At 36.6% G+C, this 20,835-nt stretch overlaps 2 protein-coding genes across 2 annotated transcripts in view; both read right to left on the bottom strand.

Annotated features, from left to right (window-relative positions):
* Positions 1–3,976: 3,976 nt before the first annotated feature.
* LOC131326056 (receptor-like protein 7) lies at positions 3,977–11,328 on the bottom strand. The gene is made up of 2 exons (XM_058358645.1): positions 8,054–11,328; positions 3,977–4,011 (listed from the first exon to the last, which is right to left on the bottom strand). Exon 1 carries the CDS (start codon positions 11,265–11,267, stop codon positions 8,064–8,066), a length of 3,204 nt encoding a protein of 1,067 aa, XP_058214628.1. The 5' UTR covers positions 11,268–11,328; the 3' UTR covers positions 3,977–4,011; positions 8,054–8,063.
* The window catches only part of LOC131327952 (receptor-like protein 33), a 32,946-nt gene continuing 18,775 nt past the window's right edge, over positions 6,665–20,835 (bottom strand). Inside the window, exon 2 of the mRNA XM_058361069.1 lies at positions 6,665–6,913. The gene's annotated coding sequence lies outside the window, so the exon portion shown is untranslated. The remainder of the gene's footprint in view (positions 6,914–20,835) is intronic.

Below are 20,835 nucleotides of genomic sequence, written 5' to 3'. Positions count from 1 at the left end.
AAGGTTCGTAATGTTGGAAAATTAGTAAGGAAATAATACTTTTGTGCACTAGAAAACAGATTAGAAACTAGTATAATAATACACTTGTGTATAATCGGAACAAATAGGTCAGAAGCTTATGAAAACTGTGTGAACAAATGAATTAGGCCAATGGGAAACAGATATTACAATAACAGTAAAAGGAAAATTACAACTCACAGATTGCAGACACCAACAAAGATGAAATATAGATCGAGTCCAGTGATGGATCACTGTGTCCTTAAAACAGATTTCGCCCTCGCCAAGGTGCTCACGATTCTGGCTGTCCGCTTCCTAGGATGCAACGATCTTTGCGCACACAAATGTAGCACTGCCTCACGAACAAAACTATGTAGAACTCTCTTGAACTCTATATGCGAAGTGTATGTGTGCTATATAGATTTTCGGACCCGTGAAATGGCTGGAATGAATATGTATATATGGGTAACCAAGAACCTATCCGAAAGGGTACAAAATTGGTTCATAAAGGGTCACAAACGAGAGGATGCAATGGTTGGAAATCCAACAGTTGCAACGTTCCATATGCATGCACTGGTTCGGTTCAAACCGAACAGTCACACCTGTTCGTTGGAAATTAAATTGGGCTAGAGTAACATAACTTTGGCCCAAGTAAGTCAAGCCCAATTTATTTTAATCAAAGCCCAAGCCCGAACGAGACGGGCGGTTCCTTCCATACCGAACGACCAATTTCGAGACCCAATTTCTTTCGCATCTTAAAATGGTTTTGTGCCCCAAAGACTAAAAAAAATCTTTCTAAGAAACCATTTTTCTAACAATATAAACTCCATTTTAAAGGCACAACAGCCCCCAAGTGGCCAAGTCGGGTCACTTTCCCCTCTTTGTCCTTGGTCAGCTCTTATAGTGTGAAATGTAGTGATTCTGTCTTAGACAAGACAAAATCACTAGTGATTCTGTCCTTGATCGTGAACCTGTTAATTTTCAGAAGCCATTAGACATTCTGTATGGCAATTGGCCATGGCAGAAGAGTACCAAGCTCTTGTTCAACAAGGTACTTGGACACTTGTGCCACCACCCTCACATGCCAATATAATTGGGTGTCAATGGATTTATAAAGTTAAGAGAAATTCAGATGGCAGTGTTGCTCGGTACAAAGCTAGGTTGGTTGCAAATGACAATCAACAATTTGAGGGTCTTGATTTTACTGAGACATTAAGCCCTGTGATTAAACACCCCACTGTGAGGATTGTTCTTAGTTTAGCTGTGCAAAACAATTGGTCCATTAGGCAGTTGGATGTGTCCAATGCCTTTTTGCATGGTCTTATTGAAGAAGATGTCTACATGAAACAACCTCTTGGTTATAAGGATAAAGCACATCCATAGTATGTATGCAAGCTCAACAAAGCTCTTTATGGTCTAAGACAAGCTCCAAGAGCATGGTTTTCCATGTTTTCATCTTTTCTAGTTCAACAAGGTTTCACAAACAGCAAGTCTGATGCTTCATTGTTCACTCATAAAACAGCAGCAGGTGTTACTTTGGTTTTAGTTTATGTGGATGATATTCTCATCACTGGAAGTAATACTTCTTATATTTCTGAACTCATTTCTATTCTTAGCTCAAGATTTGTTATGAAAGATCTTGGAGAGCTTAGCTATTTTCTTGGTCTTGAAGTTCTGAAACATGGTACAAGTGTTATTCTATCTCAAACCAAATATGCAACAGATATTTTACAAAAGGCAGGTATGCAAGACTGCAAACCTAGCCCTTCACCTTCTTCAGTTAAACCTGCAGTGTTCCTTCCTGATCTAGAGTTTGAAGATCAATATTGGTATCGTACTATAGTTGGTTTTCTTCAATATCTTACCCTTACACGCCCAGAGATATCTTTTGCCGTAAATTTGGCATGTCAGCACATGCATTGTCCCAAGCACAGTCACTTTGTGGCAGTCAAAAGGATTTTGCGATATATTAAGGGTACTTTGCATCATGGTTTATAGTTTATTCCTGGTCCTTTAACACTTTCAGCATACTCCGATGCTGACTGGGCAGGTGACCATTTAGATAGAAGGTCTACCACAGGCTATTGTGTGTTTCTTGGACATAATCTAGTCTCATGGAGTGCTAAAAAGCAACATACGGTGGCTTGATCCTCCACTGAGGCAGAGTACAGAGCCTTGGCAAACACTGCTGCAGATGTGTCTTGGATTCAGCAACTTCTTCTTGATTTGGGTATTGTCTTTTCTCTACCACCTGTGATATGGTGTGATAATTTGTCTGCAATAGCAATGGCTTCAAATCCTATCTTCCATGCTCGCACAAAGCATGTCGAGATAGATTATCATTTTATTCGAGAAAAAGTGTTGAGCAAACAAATTTCAGTACAACATGTTGGTACTCTTGGTCAAATTGCAGATATCTTCACCAAATCGCTCTCTGAAGCTCGTTTTCATTTTCTGAAATCCTAACTAATGGTGGTTGTCACCCCATCAGTTTGTAGGGGATGTAAGACAGAATCACTAGTGTCGGTTTGTTCTCTTGCTAATATCTGATTACAAAATAGATTAGTGGAGCTGAGATTAATTAGTTGTGTGGTGAATTAGTTTAATCAGTTAGTTAGAAGTGGTAGTGGAGTTGACTGAAAAATAGTGGGTTTGACCTCTGAGCTGGCATTTGGTATAAGTCCAGTGTGTACGTTGCTTTGGGATTCATTGAAGGAGAATGAATCAGTTTTCCCTCTCTCTCTCTCTTCTCTCTGTAATCTGTTTCTTACTTTTCCATATGAAAAGCTGATTAAAAAAACAAAAAGTTTTTGATAAAGGTTAGTTGTTAGCATGCCATTGTGGACTTGGTGGTTCTCTTCATGATGATCATTGGAGTCATGTCCAATTTCAATGAGATTGCAACTCTTATGGCTCAACTTGAAAAGAAAATGGCCAAGCAAAAAACAAAGAAGTTTGATGGGGTCCATGACAGCTATTCATGAAAAGGCAACGGATGGGAATTCAAACCGTCTGTTTTCTTTTCACGGACACTTTCATGGATAGTTGTCATGGACCCTAACAATGTTCATGGGACTCCACTAAGCCTTTACAAAGACAAAAAGCCATGTTGGAGTCATGTCCAACTTCAATGAGATTGCAACTCTTATGGCTCAACTTGACAAGAAAATGGCCAAGCAAAAAATAAAGCCGTTTGATGGGGTCCATGACAGCTATTCATGAAAAGGTAACGGATGAGAATTCAGACCGTCTGTTACCTTTTTACGGACACTTTCATGGATAGTTGTTATGGAACCTAACAATGTTCATGGGACTCCACTAAGCCATTACAAAGACAAAAAGCCATATCTTCCTGCAAGCCCCAACTTCTAAGCCTGTCCTTAGTAGATAATCTGCCTCAGAAAATGAGCCATTCAATGAATGCCCATCTAGGGACATGATGGACGAACCAGACAATTTTTTTTCCAAGAAATGGTAGACTCTGGACCTCCCTCGATCTATAAGCATTCCAGTTGGTTCAGAATTGAATTCTGCACAGAATCTCATCCTTTTCAATCCTTAATTAAGCTTGTTACAATCCTCGCTTCTTAGGTAGATATAAAAGGCACGCCCAAGTCCCAAGTACCAGACTAGGAGATAACCTATTGGAATAGGAAGGATGCTACATAGCTCTTCTTTTGCAGATTTTTCACAACCCAAACCCGGGGGTCTATGAATCCGTGACCGGCCTGTTAGTCTAACCGAACACAACCTTTAATTTGTACCAGTTAAGATCGTGTCAATCACTAAAATAAAATGTGAAAGCATTATTGAAAATATCTACCAGAGCTATTTAATTGTTTTTTTTGATCAGCACTTCTATTTATTGAACACTTAGATAAATAGTACAAGCTCAGTTTATTACAAATCATCGGGTTTGCTAAGCTCAACTAGCTAGAAAAACAGAAAATAGACAAGTACCATACGCCTGGAAAAAAACCTCCAAACTAAATCTTGTTCCCTCCGCGTGATCGCCTGAAGGATAAACCAGTCCAGGTGAGAATTTAGAATTCCAAAGTTACAAGTTTACCATGGGAATTAACAACAATTGAATCAGATTCTATAATCGTATAAATAACCTCTGAACCAAAATAGGCCCGAAGCCAAACAACAATACCGTATACAATATGACATACATCCAACGACATAGTAAACATGCCACCGTTATATTGCTATCCCACCAGTTCCTCACCATCCTCTACTGTACAGGATATTTGGTTTGTAAGTAATAATCTATAATTACTAGCAAATGGGACCCTTATAAACTTGAAAAATCATGTAACTGAGGTACGTAGTCCGAAACCCACCTGCCAATATATGATATCGTGCAAAATAAGATAAGGATTCCTACTCCAATGATCTCGTCCCTAAACACAATAAATCGAGGGTGACTAATGCTAAAGAGTATTACTTATATATCAGTATATTCGAATGCTAGGTTGCGGTTCGTCACGATTAATCTATTGTTCTCATATTTTCCGTTGTATTTTTCATAAACATACTTTTCTTTACATTTTCTAATTAACGATTTTAAATATCTTACAATGCTCGACATGATACAAACCCTTACCTGATTTTACGTAATTGAATCAAGTTGAGCTAATTAAGTTAAAAAAAAAAAAAAACAATTACAGTCTGCTTCGAGAAATTACCCTTCAGTGGTGCTGGCGTTTCCGAAGCTGGTTTATGTTGTTTTTTCTTCTTTGATTTCTTGCTTGCCGCTTTCGATGATGGAGAATCCTCACAATAACTCTATCGACAGGTTTGTAGTAGCATTGTCTCCATCCTTTCGAATATAAAACTGGCCCAACAATAACTCCAAATCCCAGAATATAGCCCAACGTAGCGATTATGTAGACCCAATTAATCTCATCCTCTTCACTATATGATTGTATACCATCCAATGTTGGCGGAACCAATTTTGCTTCCTTGCAACAAGCGGTCAAAGAAGCTCCCCATAATCCTTTGTTTCCTTCATACGATGTTCCTGGAAATGATTGAAGTTGGGTGCCTATTGGGATTATTCCGATGAGTTGATCTTGTATGATAAGTTCAGGAATAAAAGAAATGTTAGACTTGCAAGTGTCACCGGGATGCTTCCACCGAGCTTGTTCCACAAGAGGTCTAGTGATTCGAGCTTTGACAAGTTTCCAAGTGATGATGGAATGGAACCAGTAAGGGCATTGTGTGATAGGTTGAGAAAATAAAGGGCTTTCAGATCCCCTACTGTATCTGGTATTTCTCCTTTGAACCTGTTGTTTGAGAGATCGATGGTGGTAAATATACTTAAGATCTTCACCATTTTCATCTCTGACCCTTTGATGACAACTGTCATTTTTCATTTTAGGAATGCCATTCTCATTTTTCTGATTTTAGTTGTTGTGAAGCAAATTGGTGAATATGGTACGGGAATGTGGCATTAATTAATATATTCCTAGTCCTTCATTCTTGCTTTGTTGAAACAGAAATGCTACGATTGACAATATTTTGCTACAATATCTCAGCAAAATCTTACAGTAGGCCATACCATTTCACAGCACAACAACAAAAAAAAAAAGAAAAAAAGAAAAAGAGTCTATTTTGTCATATTATAATGTATCCATCACTATCAGTTATCTTGCACTGTCCCAAGTAAAAGCCATCTGAGTGAGGGGGTCATTGGCATAGTCCAGCGCTGTTTTTATCACCATAAAATAGGGCAAGCACCATGGAGAAAGAAAGAGTCTATTTCTGAAAACTCAAGTGACCCAATCCCATGGATATCCACCTACTACCATAAACTAGAAGTTTCAGTCCTTCAAAATCATGGTTCACAAACCCTAATTTTTGGGGGTCCCCAAATTTCGGAACCCTAAGATGGAGAATCTAGGGCTCATCGATCGATCGATCGATCAAGAGACCTTGGAATGGAGAGCTTCGGTGGTTGGCGATTCGATTTTGGTGACGGTTCGAATGGTTAGCGTAGCTAGCAACTGAATATTATGAATGTTGGATTCCTGTTCATTTTATTATGCGGTAATTTCGTAAAGAGAGGCAGGCAAAGACAACATGTATACTACATGCTCCAATTACCTGCCTAGCTCATGGGAACAACCCCAAGTTCTCTCCCCAGCTAGGCAAACACATTCCTTATATACAACATTGTCCTTCACCCAGGAAATAACCCCGAACTTGACAAGCAAAAAACAAGTGGAGTCCCGTGTCACGAGTGAGAGGAGGCGGTAAAGATAATCATAAGTAGATGCGAAAAGAGTGGATTCAGGTTATCGTGAGCCGACTCCGAACTTAACAAGAAAATGGACAGGCAAAAAAACAAATGTTCATGTGGGCGCCCCTTAGCCATTACAAAGACATCATGCCATATCTACCTCCAAGCCCCAACTTCCCAGCCAGTCCTTAGCAGATAATCTGCCCCAAAAAATTAATGAGCCATTCAATGACTGCCCATCTAGGGGCATGATGGGCGAACCAGACAAATTTCTTTCCAAGAAATGGTAGGCTGGACCCCCCTCTAAGCATTCCAGTTGGTTCAGAATTGAATTCTGCACAGAATCCAATTTGTACGTCCTGCCGCACCATTTAATTTCTACCAGCAAAGTGGCTATCACTAAAATAAAATGCGGAAGCCTTATCGAATATATCCGCCAGTTCTTGTCTTTATTGAATACTGGAAGATAAATAATACAAAGCTCAATTTATTACAAATCATCGGGTTTGCTAAGCCCAACTAGAAAAGCGGAAAATAGACAAGTACCATGTCATGCCATATGATAACATACTCACAATTTAAGTAACTGAAATTACTAGATGACATAGAACAAGGATAGCTAGCCAACTTAGTGCCCAATACTAAGTCTTGTTCCCTCCACGTGATCGCCTGAAAAGGGATAAACGAGTCTAGGTGAGAATTTAGAATACCAAAGTCACAAATTTACCACGGGAATTAACAACTTTTGAATCAAATTCTATAATCGTAGAAATAATTTGTGAACCAAAATAGGCCCCAAGCCAAACAACAATATTCTATGACGCACGCCCAACGGCATAGCAAACATGTGGTGGGGAGCTACCCAGCAGTGAAATTATTATCTTTTAATCATTTATATTACATTATTGCATTTTGCAGGAAAAGATCATAATTTAGTTATTTTTCAACTAAAAGAACGTTAACCGTGGTTTCGAAAGAAAGCAGATCAAAATATATCAAGTGGTGGGTCCAATTTAAAAGCAATCATAGAAATTGAATATTCAACCAAGAGAACATTAACAGCAAGTGGAGTGCAGTGTAGTTGGTGTCTCCTTTATATTCTCATGCATATTGGTAGGATGCGATTTCCGTAAACATTTATCCCCTCCCAAAATCTCTTAGAATACAGTAAATTGGATTTAACGAATTCAAATGAAAAAAAAAAAGAAGAGTGAACATCAACAGCATTATTTTGTTTAGAAGCTGCACAAAACCATCTTTAGACTTGCTGAAATAAACATCTTTATAAACTTACCTAAGTAGTCTTATGAATATTTATGAATTTGCACATTTATATATTGAAAATTTATTATTAAAACTAAACATAATCGCCTTGTTTACTATCACTTATAATTTAGATTTTCTGAATATAGATTTTTTGACTACTTACTTAAAAGACTTAAAATAAGTTGTAAACATGTTTGGTGTACCTTTAAAGGGCTTGAATAGAAGTTGTGTTTGGTTAAATAAGTTGTAAAGTAGCTTATTATCAATGGAATATCTAAAATATCCTCAATGATTCTGTTTAGGAATTAGAAATTAAAGATTTTTTTTTTCCTTCCATCCCTAACATTGTCAAATAAGCTAAATAGTCAAGATAAGTAATAATCTATAATTACTTGCAAACGGTGCCACTATAAACTTGAAAATTCATAACAGTATATTGGAATGCTAGGTTGCGTTTTGTTTTCATATTTTCCGTTGTGTTTTCCATAAACATACTTTTCTTTACATTTTCTAATTAAAGATTTTAAATAACTAAACCCTTACCTGATTTTAATCAATTGAACCCTTCAGTGGTGCGTCGCCGAAGCTGGTTTATGTTGTCTCTTCTTCTTTCATGTCTTGCTTGCTGCTCTTGATGATAGAGAATCCTCACAATAGCTCTATCGAGAGGTTTGTAGTAGCGTTGTCTCCATCTTTTTGAATATAAAAGTGGCACAACAACAACTCCAAACCCCACAGTATATCCCAACGTAGCGATTATGTAGACCCAATTAATCTCATCCTCCTCAGTATATGACCTTGTACCATTCAATGTTGGCGGTGCCGGTTCTGCTTTCTTATCGGTCAAAGGAGGTCCCCATAACCCTTTGTTTCCTTCGTACGAAGTATTTGGAAATGATTGAAGCTGGGTGCCTATTGGGATCATTCCAACGAGTTGATTATATGATAAGTTCAGGAATGAAAGAAATGTCAGATGTGCAAGTTTCATCGGGATGCTTCCGCCGAGATTGTTCCACGAGAGGTCCAGTGATCCAAGCTGTGTTAAGTTTCCAACTGATGATGGGATTGAACCAGTGAGGGCATTGTGAGATAGGTTGAGAGCATAGAGGGATTTCAAATCCCCAACTATGTTTGGTATTTTTCCTTTGAAACTGTTGTTGGAGAAATCGATGACGGTATATATAGTTAAGATCTTCACCAGTTTCATCTCTAACCCTTTGTTGACAATTGTCACCGAATCCTGGTAGTAGATATTTTGAGAAAAATCGAAACGCAAGTGATTGGCAATTGGTTGTCGATTACCCCCATCCATCATTGCCTTTCTCTGCGAAAAGAAATTTGGCGGCAGAATACCGCTGAAGTTGTTCAAAGCTAGGTCAATAATTTGAAGCTTTGGCCAGAGGTAATTATGAATTCCTTGGCAGCCAATATTTCCATGGAACTTGTTGGATCGTAAAACCAAGATGCGCAATTCTGATAAGTTCGCCAAAAAACAAGGGAAGGTACCATTTATGTTGTTGGTACCGAAATTTAAAACCTCTGCATTTGCACAATTCGCCAGGGAATTTGGAATCTCTCCTTCCAACTTATTTCCATTCAACTCAATGGTCCTCAAAGTGCAACCTTCTGGGAATGCGCCCATTATGTTACCTGTAAGACTGTTATTCTGCAAATTCAATACGTTAAGGGTTGCAGTCCCTTTATCTATCAGACATTGAGGTATAGTGCCACTGAATCTATTGTTGGACAAATTAAGAATCTCAAATTGACTCCCATTGCATATTGATGCAGGGATGGGTCCGGAAAGTTTGTTATAAGAAAGAGAGAAGAACCAAGCATTGGGAAGGCGGTTGCCAATTTCCGCAGGGATAGAAGAGTTGAAATTATTCCTCGAGTAGTCCACGTAGGCTCCTTCTATTGGTAATGGGATTTCACCGCTGAGCTGATTAGAATGAAGGTCAAGGTAACCAACAACAGGAATAACGAAACCTTGTTGAAAACCCACTAGGAGATTAGAAGAAAGATTTAGATATCCGTTACTAATATTCCAAATCCAATTAGGTATGAGCCCAGAAATTTGGTTGTCAGAAAGGTCTAAACCCAACAAGCTCGACTGGTTCATTATTGGAGGGATCTTTTGCAGCTTGCAAGAAGCCAATGCTAAATCTATGAGTTGGGGAAATGATGATAAGCTCGACTCACTAATACTTGCATCGACTGACAAGCTATTGTATGAAAGCTCAAGCACTTGAAGCTTTTGTAGCCCATGGAAACTTTCAAGCTGTAGGGTGCCACTCAAGTTGTTGGAAGAAATAAAGAGGGTATTCAGACTTTGAAAATCAAAGAGGTACGAGGGGAAAGGCCCTTGTATTTTGTTTGTACTCAAATCTAGTATAACCAAAGGAGACAAGGAACCATTTGGAAGGGACCCGGGAATTTCACCGAATTGGTTGTAGGAAAGGTAAATTTCTTGCAATGAAGGAAGGAAAAACAGAGAAGAAGGAATACTCCCACGGAAGGAATTGTTTATGAGAGCAACTGATAAAAGATTTGAAAGGCCTTCAAAGTAAATGGAAGGAACTGGACCTGTTAGAGCATTATGAGAGAGGTCTATGAAAGTGAGATTCTTGAATCCATGAAACGAAGGTATTGAACCACTAAAATTGTTGTTTGAAAAATCCAAGTAAACAAGCTGACTAAGGTTTGCAAGTGAACTCGGAATCGGTCCGCTGAAACGACAGCCGTGAATCACTATCCTTCTTAGCTCCCTCAAATTCTCGATAGATTTAGGTAAATTCCCTGAAAAACTGGTGTCGCTGAGCTCCAGATTTTGAAGAGATCCATTCTCTGGGAAATCAAGTAAAGAACCATTGAGTAGTGTATTACGTGACAAATCAAGAGTCTTCAGTGTTTGTACCCGTTGAAATATGATGTCCGGAAACGTTCCATACAATTCTGAATCACTGAGAATCAAAACACTCAAGTTCTGAAAATTTGCAAAGAAATCCGGGACCGGAGACGAGAGATTGTTCTTAGCCAGATCGATTACTGAAAGATACTGAAGCTTTTGAAGGGAAGAATCGATAGGGCCTGAAAGTAAACAATCACTTAAGCTCAAAACTCGGAGGTTAGGCAGTGAAGATGAAATGGCCTGACCCCATTCATGCCCATTTGCTGATATGTTTACCCCATCCAAATAAAGCTCTGTAAGCCCACCAAGGTTACGAAAAAGTGTGAATAAATTTGGATTATCAATTTGGATTCCATAGGAAACAACGTGATTAGACAAATCAAGCTTCACCAACCTCGTCAAGCGAGAGAATTCCATCGGAATCTGCCCGACAAATTGAGTGTCTGACAAATTCAGATATCTTAGATTGGTGAGGCCTCCAAAACTGGATGGAATTTCTGCAAAGTTGAAGCTATTGTTGGCCAAGTCCAACTTCTCAAGAAACTTGAGGCGGAAAAGACTACTTGAGTGGTTTAAACCTCCGGAGATTGATTCCGTGTTCAGGTCGAGACCTATAACACGGCCGAAACGGTCACAAGTCACACCATTCCATTGACAACAATCGTCGGTTTCAGCCCAATTCACCAACTTGACAGAGGAATCTGGATCGAACTCAAGGCTGCTCGTCAGTTGAAGCAACAAAGATTTTTGATCCTCGAGGCATTGGCTGTGTACTGGAATGGTGATGGAGAAGAAGATTGTAAGGGTGGCGATTGAGAAAAACCAGGTAATGAATTCAGTTCTCATTTTATGTAGTTGTTGTGAAGCAAACTGGTGGATATGGTAAGCGATCACTGAGGTCCCATACAAGTATCTCAATTCTGCTATGAGTAGAGACATTGGTAGAGATTCTGGTAGAGACAAATCTAATTAATTACACCTTATACCTTCAATTTTAAACTATTATGGTTTAGTTCTAATTCTGAAATGGTCTCGCTCTGTGATACTGGAGTTTTGCTTCTGCTAGCTGGTTTTCTAATTCTCTAAGCTTATCCTGTTCTTTTCTTATAAATCTGGTAAGTGTGGTACTATATCTGGGTCTGTGAATATATATGGGTGTCCTTAAAAGTGTACCTATTAAAAAATTCTGGAAATGTATTTCTTCTCGTAATCTATGAATATGAATTAAAATAAGTTCTTTCTTGTTCATATATGCAAAGGGTTTGTGATCAAATATTTGTAAATCCTACTCGGTACTTACCACCACATGATCCAGATGAACTGTTTAAAACAACTTAAATACTGTTAAAATCATATATCGTATTACCCATTAATTAATCTTTCTTTTCATTATCATTTTCCCCTTATGTGTCAAAAATTTTGTTTAGAGAAATTTCTTATTTTCCTTCTTAACCTACCTCCGAATACTACTCCCTCAACGCCACCTTTGGCTAAACGGGTACAAGACTCAAGAAGGCTTTATGGTTTAAAGGCCTGAAGTCATTACTCCTTTAAAAATTTTAAATTTTAAGGTATCATGATATGAAAACTGGATTAAAATTCTTTGGGTAATACAAGCATATGGTTTATACAGTATTCATTTTGTTTATAATCATAGGGGTGTTCCCTTTCGGGAGTCCCTTAAGAACAATAGAGAAATGAAGAGAGACTTACGATATTATTGCAAACTGCTGATTACAAAGACTCAATTGCTGAAGATTGACTCGACCAATTGCAACAAATGCTTACAGATAGCAAGTGTTCAAAATGCTAGGAGAGTCGTGTCTACAAACTAAAGACTTGACTCTATTTATAGACTATCCTAAAGTTACATGACCGGTAACCTAATAAGAAAAGTGATCCGGTTTTTCAAAGAGAATAGTAGATGCCGCGTGAACTCTGGCCCGCATCATCACATCTTTCAACTTTCCTTTTGAAAAAGAAGACCGTCCTTCTATTATTACAAAGACTAATGACCAAAAGTAGCTGCACTAATTATGTCTGGCTGGTGAGAAGTTGTTGAAATAGCGAAAGCTGTCCAGCTGGTGAAGAGTGGTTGGAATAGTGAAAGTAGTTGTCAGTCAATCTTTTGCTTTCGGCAAATACTTCCAAATTTCCTAAAGTATCGACCCATGTGATGACAGGATTGCTGTCAGTCAGTCATGGTGGATACCTTTCTTCTTATCCTTCCATAGTGTTGTTGAGATTATGAATGGCTTCATCATCGAAATCATAATCTTCATCTTCTTCCTTATCAGATGGGATGGATGGATCATCTTTTGCTATCATGGTTCTTTGCTGGTTTTTCTGCTCTAAGTAATACCTGACTAAATTATCATGCCCTGTTTCAAAATGAAATTTTAGTTCTGGAATGTGATCATTGGACCTAATTTTTTGAAATAGGTCTTCACATATTAATGGTGCCTTCCCGTAGTCATACAGACTATCATAATGAAATCCTTCAGCTATGGTAAAGGCAATGGAATGTCTGATCTGTTTTCTTATTGAATTTGCCTCGCAAATCCATGGGGTATCATTATCACAATGATAAACGCGTCTGAGGATTGTATTGGCTGGATTGGTGTTGATGTGAATATTATGATAAGCAGGAATGAGTTGTCCTGTAAGCGTCCATTCTGGAAGTTTTGATTCCACAACCGCTTCTACTGCTGTACCCTGTTCTGCCATGGAATTAAGAACACAAGCTGCAATCTTTCTTCCAAATCTGTTAGTATCTTCTGGATCATGGAATATAATTTGTTGAATATGCCCGAAATCCAAAAGAGTTGCTTCTGTAATTTCTACCATTTTATCCTTGAAATTAAGATAAAAGGGTTTGAAATTCTTCATGTCTATGTTGGCCATGGGAATGCTGTAAATGAGTTGACAAGTACAGGTCATCCTTTCCAAAGGTATTTGAATGCAGGTTGGTTTGATTTCTGGACATGGGACAACATCTTTTTCTTGTAAATAAAGAGTTTTCCAGGAAATTGTGAGACCCGGAATACATCCTTCGTTTTGGTTGATTTTGATCAGCTCTGAGAATAAAAATTCCTGGAAGTGAGCTCTATCTTGTCTGGCTAAGTGCTGAATATGGTTGATAACATCTGGAGGGAATTTTGAGAGAAAGGTAAAAGCTTTTGGCTGTAAAAGCTCAATTAGATCGTATTCCTTACTCCACTCACTCTTTTCTTCATCTTCCAGTGGGGAAGACTGCTTTCTCACTTTTACCAGTGGGGTAAAAGGGCTTCTAATCTTTTTGAGCTCCTTTTCTGATTCTAACAACTTCTTTTTGAGAGTTGTTATTTCTTCTTCAAGCCTTCGCTGGTTGTTGATTAACTGTTGATTGGCTTGCTCAAAATCTTGGTTTTTCTTATTTAAAAGTCTAAAATTTCTAGTCATTGTTTCGCAATGACTACAAAATCTTATTTGCTGACCAAACGGCTGGTTAGAAGGTGGTTGATTGAAAACCTGGTTATTTTCAAAACCTGCAGTCTCAAGGGCTGCTTGGGTATTTAACCTTCTAGAAGATTCTGAAATATAAAAATTATTTCCAATGGCGCGATTTGCCCATTGAGTTGCTTCTGTAAAAGTATGAAAACCTTTCCATGTTGAGGAAGGGATTCCATCTACCTGTTTTAAAACTTCTGGCCAATAGGAATAAATTCCTGGAACACGGCCTATGACAACACAATAAAATGAAAATCTTTTTGTTGGGTTTGACCCATTTTGTTGATTAAAGAAAATGTTTAGAGCGTTTAGACAACCTAAAAATCTAGGAACATCTTTGTGAGAGTCCCAAAGATTATCTAAAAGACACTTCTGTTCCTCACTGATATTGTGGATGAGGTACCTGAATTTAGATCTGGATTGTTCAGGAAAGACTTTGAGAGTTACGCTCCCAAAAGTTAAAAACTTCTGATCTGTTCTGGTTGAACTGGTTATACTGCTGGAAGATGCCATCTGAAAAATCAGAGATATTAGTATTTATTTCTCTGGATAAATAATCTGCTAAAGTGTTTTCCTTTCCTTTGATATGTTCAAATTCTACTGTGTAACCATTACCTGTTATTGTATCTACAAAGTTAAGCCATCTACGGGTGCTAATCTTTTTCTCATTGAGAAGCTTATGGAATTTAACAATTGCTTCACAATCTGTTCTAACTGTAAATGGTTTAAATAACCATAATTTAAAACTGTTAATGGCATTAATGACTCCTAAAATTTCACAGTCTATATTGGCTAAATTTCCTTTTTCTTTATATTTTCCACTGGAATATCTACAAATCTTTTCTGTTGATTTTGCCGAATACTTGGTTGGTTTACTGAGGAGTATTGCTCCCCATCCTTTCTCACTAGCATCTACCTCTATTACTATGTAATCAGATTCTAATGGTAAATCTAGTTCTGGTAGATTTTTGCAAATTTCTTTAATTTTTCTGACAAGATTAATATCTTGCTGGTTGAAGTATTTTTGACCTGTTGGGGTCGTTTTACTGTACAAAGGTCCTATGATTTTGCTGAGATCCTTTATATAGGGTCTGGCATAATTCAAAGTTCCTAAAAATGACTGAAGTTTTTTCTTATCTTCTATTTTGTCAGGAAATTCTAATATCTTTTGTGCAATGTGTGGTTGTAACTGGATCTTTCCTTTTCCTATTTTTACTCCTAAATATTCTATATAGTCTTTATTTAATTCCATTTTCTTCTTACTGATAATTAAACCATTGTCTATGAACAATTGAAAAGCTATCCTAAGATGCCTATAATGTTCTTCCTGTGTCTTACTGAAAATGAGAATATCATCAATATAAACAAGAATAAAAGAATTATAATTTTTGAATATACTATCCATTTTTCTTTGAAAAATACTAGGAGCTGTCTTCAAACCAAAGGGCATGACTATCCATTCATAACATCCCTGAGGACATGTGAACGCTGTCCATGGTCTGCTGGACTGATCCAACATAATCTGCCAAAATCCTGATTTACAATCAAATTTACTAAAAATTACTGCATCTTGAATACTATTAATAAGCTGTTCTTTACTAGGTATATCATAACTATCTAGCTGGATATTATCATTAAGGCGTTTATAGTTTATGACCATTCGCGCCTTGTCTCGTTTAATTTCTGCATGGTTTCTTACCATAAAAGCTGCACTTCTGTGAGGACTGATACTTTCTGTTATGACTTTAAGATTGAGTAATTCATTAATCTGTTTTTCAAATTCTTTTACGTCTAGAGGATTGTATACTATTTTCTGGGTACTAATCTTAAAATCTGGATTAATGATTTCTAGGTGTGCTAGGGTTTTGGTTTTATTCCAATGTTTGATTGGATTTTCTCCTAAAATCTGGGTTTCTTCTGCTAACCTAATTAATTCTTCTAACAGGTCTTTATCTGTTCTTTTCTTCTTTTTGCGATCAAGAACTGACAAAGAATGTTCAATTTGGTAAAAATCTATTATATCATGGTCTATCTGGATTAACTGTTCTTCTAGCTGTTCCTCCATTAACCATTCTAATTCTGTTTCAACGGTGTCATCTATGGTTTCTTCGTATGAATCTAACTGTGTATCTGGAAATGGTACGTCTCTTAACGCTTCTGCTATTTTCTCTTTTACTATTCTATTTTCTTCTGCTATTTTTTCAGTTGTATCTATATCTATGGTTCCACCACGCTTAGCTGACAACTCTGATTCTATATGCTGGGCATGAAGTGTTTCCACCTGTAGACTACGTTTATGAAACGTTACAAAGTGTTTACTAAATGTGATGCTTCCATTCATACTGTCTATAAAGTTTAATCCTAAGATAAACTTATAGCTGTGATTAATATCGCCTATCCATACCATGGGTAATGGGTAGGTATGTTGCTGTTGAAGTCTGTTGGTAAATCTAATGCTGCTATTCATGAGACATGTATCATAAATAATGCTGGTGTTATTCATAAGATCTGCTCTAGCTATATATCCTGGTTTGGTAAAATATTCTATTGGTATAAGATCACGACTAATGTGACTCTTACTGGCTCCTGTATCTACCATAGCTTTGGTTTCTATGATTTTACCTGGATTCTTTCCTTTAGCTGGTAATAAGATCTCGCAATTTATTTCTATAAGACTGTTTTCGCCTATTCTGTTAACCGACTCAACAATGTTGCAGTGGTCTTCTAATACCTCTACTGATTTTAAAGGCTGGTTTTTCTCATGTAACTGATTTCTTAATCTACCATTTTCTATTCTATATGTTTCTAATTCTATAGATAAAATTTCTATTTTCTTTTCTAGCTCTCCTACTTGCTTTTCTAACTGAAATTTGGTTCTGTCTAAATCTAACCTAATTGTAGCTGCTTCTAACTTGGCTTCTTGGAGTGCTAATTTAGAATTCTGGTTTAACACTGGTTGTTGTATGCTACCACTTAAATCTATCAAATCTCTATCTATCTGATAATTTTTCTTGAGACAAAATTTGCAAATATTTTTCTTACAATGTTCACAGATGCTTCTAAATAATCTAAAAGGATAACCATTGCATTCTGAGCAAGGTTCACTGTCTTGACCTATATTATGTTTCCACTGGTGTACACATTCTGTACTACTTTTAATCATAAAAGTATATTCTGGTAGATAACTGGGAAGTTCATCTTCTGAACTACTACTGCTATCACTATTACTTTCTTCTAAAAAATTTACCTCTTCTGGTTCTGTACTGATCAAACTGTATATTGATTCAGTGTCACTGTCTTCTAGTTTTATTTCTATAAACTCTATATTATCAAAATCTCCTAATTCTGCCATAAGATTGGCCTTTTCTACATTTCTCTGATTTTTCCCTTTATTAGGGCATTTATTGGCTAAATGATCTTCTGAGTCGCATATAAAGCATTTACATTTTCGGTTTTGGGTTGATTGAACCTTCTTCCTAAAATGTTTCTTGGGTTTTGGTTTAAACTGCATTCTACTGGATGCTTGTTCATAAGACTGACTTTTCCTATATCTCTTTCTAGGATAATAGCCATGTTTCTGGTATTTATATTTTCCTGTCTGTGCTATTTTCTTATGGTATTTACTGGCTTTCTTCTGATATTTATAAAATTTATTTTTCTTTTTCTTTCTTTTTTCTTGATTATATCCATACTGTTGTGGAGTATATATGACTTGGCTACAAAAATTTAACTTGTTTTTCTTTATGCCTTTCTGGATCTCAAGTGTTGTACACTTGTCTCTTAAGACTGTAAAAACAAACTGAATTCTAGGACCTATTCCTAAATGTTGGTTTTCATCTCCATTGGTGACTTTCCACTTTTCCCATATTTCTTCTCCTAATGGGCCTGGAAGTTTTCTGAAGAATTTATCACTAATTTCTAGATCTAGTGCTCTGCCTGTCTGGGATGCAAGGGCTATAAAGTCATTGCAAAAATTAACTATATATTTCCATTTATGCAATTTAAGCTGTTCTAACTGTCTTATAGCTACATTCTGGTAGGTGGTGTTTCCTCTATTAGGATCTGCTCCTATAATTAGGGTTTTAACTAAACTTGTGAAATTGTAGACATTTGGTCCTTGGGCTATTAAAGCCGCATATTGTATTTCAAAATCTCTTTTGTATGCTTCTACAATTCCTTTTGCTGTGTCTCCTAAGAATGATTCGCAATATGACCACATCTCTGCTGAAGAGTGCCAATTGGTCATTTCTAAAAGTTTTCTAACTAAGGCTTGTTCCCATCTGTCTATTACTGCTTTGTGAAACTGAGGATCAAATGCTGCAATGTCTAGCATTAATCCCGTGCCTGCTTGTGCCATAAGGGTTATATTTCTATCTGCTGGCAATCTTTTCCCATATGTTCTAAATTCTAGTTCTTGAGCTGATGGCTCGATTCTAGATCTGCTAATTGGAATGTTTCCCATTTCATAAACCTGATTTGGGAGTACTGGTGGAGTACTATCGTATGTCTCCATCTTGACTTCTACCATATGACTTTCTGTATTTTTAACTGGTGGTTGGTAATATCTGGATCTAGGGTCTGAGTGGCAAAACATATCTTCGACTGAAAGATTGTTTTTTCTACTAGTATCATATTCTAAAAATTTTTCTTCCAAGACAAATATATTATTTTGTATTAAATATTGTCTCTGAGAGCTATCATCTATTTCTGGATGCTCATACTCAAGTTTTTGAGTATAATATCCTTCTAGGATCTGATAATCATAATAATCTAAATCTGGTCTATAAACTGGTTCTAGGAGTTCCTTTAACCTGATTATGTCAGATTCACTAAATTTAAATAACTGATTAAAAGTAAACTGAGGCTGTTCGTATGCCATATAGATGTGTTCTGTTTCTATTTCTGACTGAATAGAACTGCTAACATCTGAATGTCTTCCTATAGAAGTATAATCGCTGAATCTGAGATTAACTTCTCCTGAACTCGTAGTATAAAAACTATTATTATTTGGTTTAAGCTGTGTTTTTGGAACTAGGTTAGTGACTTTCCATTCAAGTCCAGCTAACATTTCTGAATCCCGTTTTTTGGCTTCTATTACTTGAATTCCTCTGGTACCTAAAGCTTTCAAATATTGATCTGTTCTGAGTTTATATTTGGTGCTACTATGGTTACTTAATTTTCCTATGAAACTTACGCATGCTAAAAGGTTCTGAGCATTGGGGATCATATGATATCCTCTTGTCTTAATTCCTATTCTTATATGCTGGTAGAATTCATCTAAGGTTACCTGGAAACCTGGTGTGCAATATACAATCTGGCAGTTGTTGTTCATGTCTAATTCCATACTTCCTATCAAAGCTTGCTCTTGATTTGTAAATCTATTGTCAAAGATCATAACAAAAACTTTGGTTCCTAGATCTTGTCTGGCTAATCCCTTGATTCCTATGGTAATTAATCCTAGGTGTATAAGACCTAATCTTAATCTTTTGAGCTTGTTGAAGCTCTCTTGGGTAATTATTTCTAAAACTTCTGTCTGATCTTCTGTTACTACACTAATTGGTTTTTCTTGGTAACTGGTGTAAGTTCTGACTCCTCTATTGAAGAAATTTTGTGATTTGTATAGAATCTCTGGATCTAATATCTCTAAACTGTGATTTCTAAATCTATCTAATTGTATTTCCGGATCTATGATTCCTTCAATTCTGTTTTCTTCTATTGGCTGTTTTCCAAATGTTCTATTGAATAAAGGAATTCCGCTGACCTTGGTCTTACTGCTGGATGCCATTACTGAGTTCCTGAAGACTGAGGAATTTCTAGTTTCTTTCCTTTGTTTGGATCTGGGGTGCCAAATATGTTATAATAAAAGGTATTGTTCTGTAAAGTTCCACTGGATTTTTTGGGTTCTAAGTGCCCTGTTGAGGACGAGATACTGATCTGGTTTATCTTAGAAGTTAAAGCTTCTAACGCGTTTCTTTCCTGGAGTTTATCTACTCTAGTAGATAACTGATCTATCCTTTCTGATGTCTCTGCTAGTCTATGGCTAAGACTAATTAGAAGTTCTATGATAGTATTATTTTGCTTAATAACAATTTCATCTGTTTTTCCTGTTGGTTTGAAGCTGGATAATCCAATAGGATCAGACTGAATTTTTCCTGAGTTTTCTAATGCTATCAAATAGAATAAACTATCACTATTATTCTCCATTTGCTAATTTCTTCACTTCTTCCAAAAGAATCTCCATCTTCTGGAGTTTCTCGTCAATTTCTCTTCTGATTTCAACTGAGTTCTGTTTTATTCTATCTACTTCAACTCTGAGGTCTTTAACTAAATTCCTGATTTCTGTCTCAATATTTTTTGGCTGAGTAGTATCTAATTTACTGGTTAAATCTATTATATCCTGCTTGCAAGGCAATTTTTCTGATATAACTAACTGTTTCTCTTCTAATTTATTTATTCTTTTAAGTATTTCTGAATGTAAATCTTTAAAGTAATCTAAATTTTCTAATTTCTCGTGAATCTTTGATCTACTAATTTTTTCTAAAATCTGGGTAGTTTGGTCAAGAGATTTTTTCGAAAACTCTTCAAACTGATTTCTGGTTATGATATTCTTTTTAAATTCTAAACTGATTTTCTTATCTAAACCACAACTGAGCTGTTCTACTAACTGGAAACCTGTTTTAATCTGAATATACTGTCTAGACTGTTGAGATCTGATTTCACTTAAACTAGGACTAAATGCTTTTAAAAGTTCTTCAATCATAGAACTAAACTAATCGAGAATAAACATTAAACTAAACAATCTTACTAAAACTAAACAATAATCTGGCTACTTGAATTAACAAATAGTACTGTAGGCTCTGATACCAATTTGACCGGGGGTACTGTGTAAAATAAATGCGGAAATAAAAATTGAAAGCATAGAATA

Source organism: Rhododendron vialii, chromosome 5a (assembly GCF_030253575.1).
Source record: "Rhododendron vialii isolate Sample 1 chromosome 5a, ASM3025357v1".
In the NCBI taxonomy this organism is placed as follows: Eukaryota; Viridiplantae; Streptophyta; class Magnoliopsida; order Ericales; family Ericaceae; genus Rhododendron; species Rhododendron vialii.
Note: the sequence above shows the minus strand (reverse complement) of the source record. Positions and strands in the feature narration are given on the sequence as shown.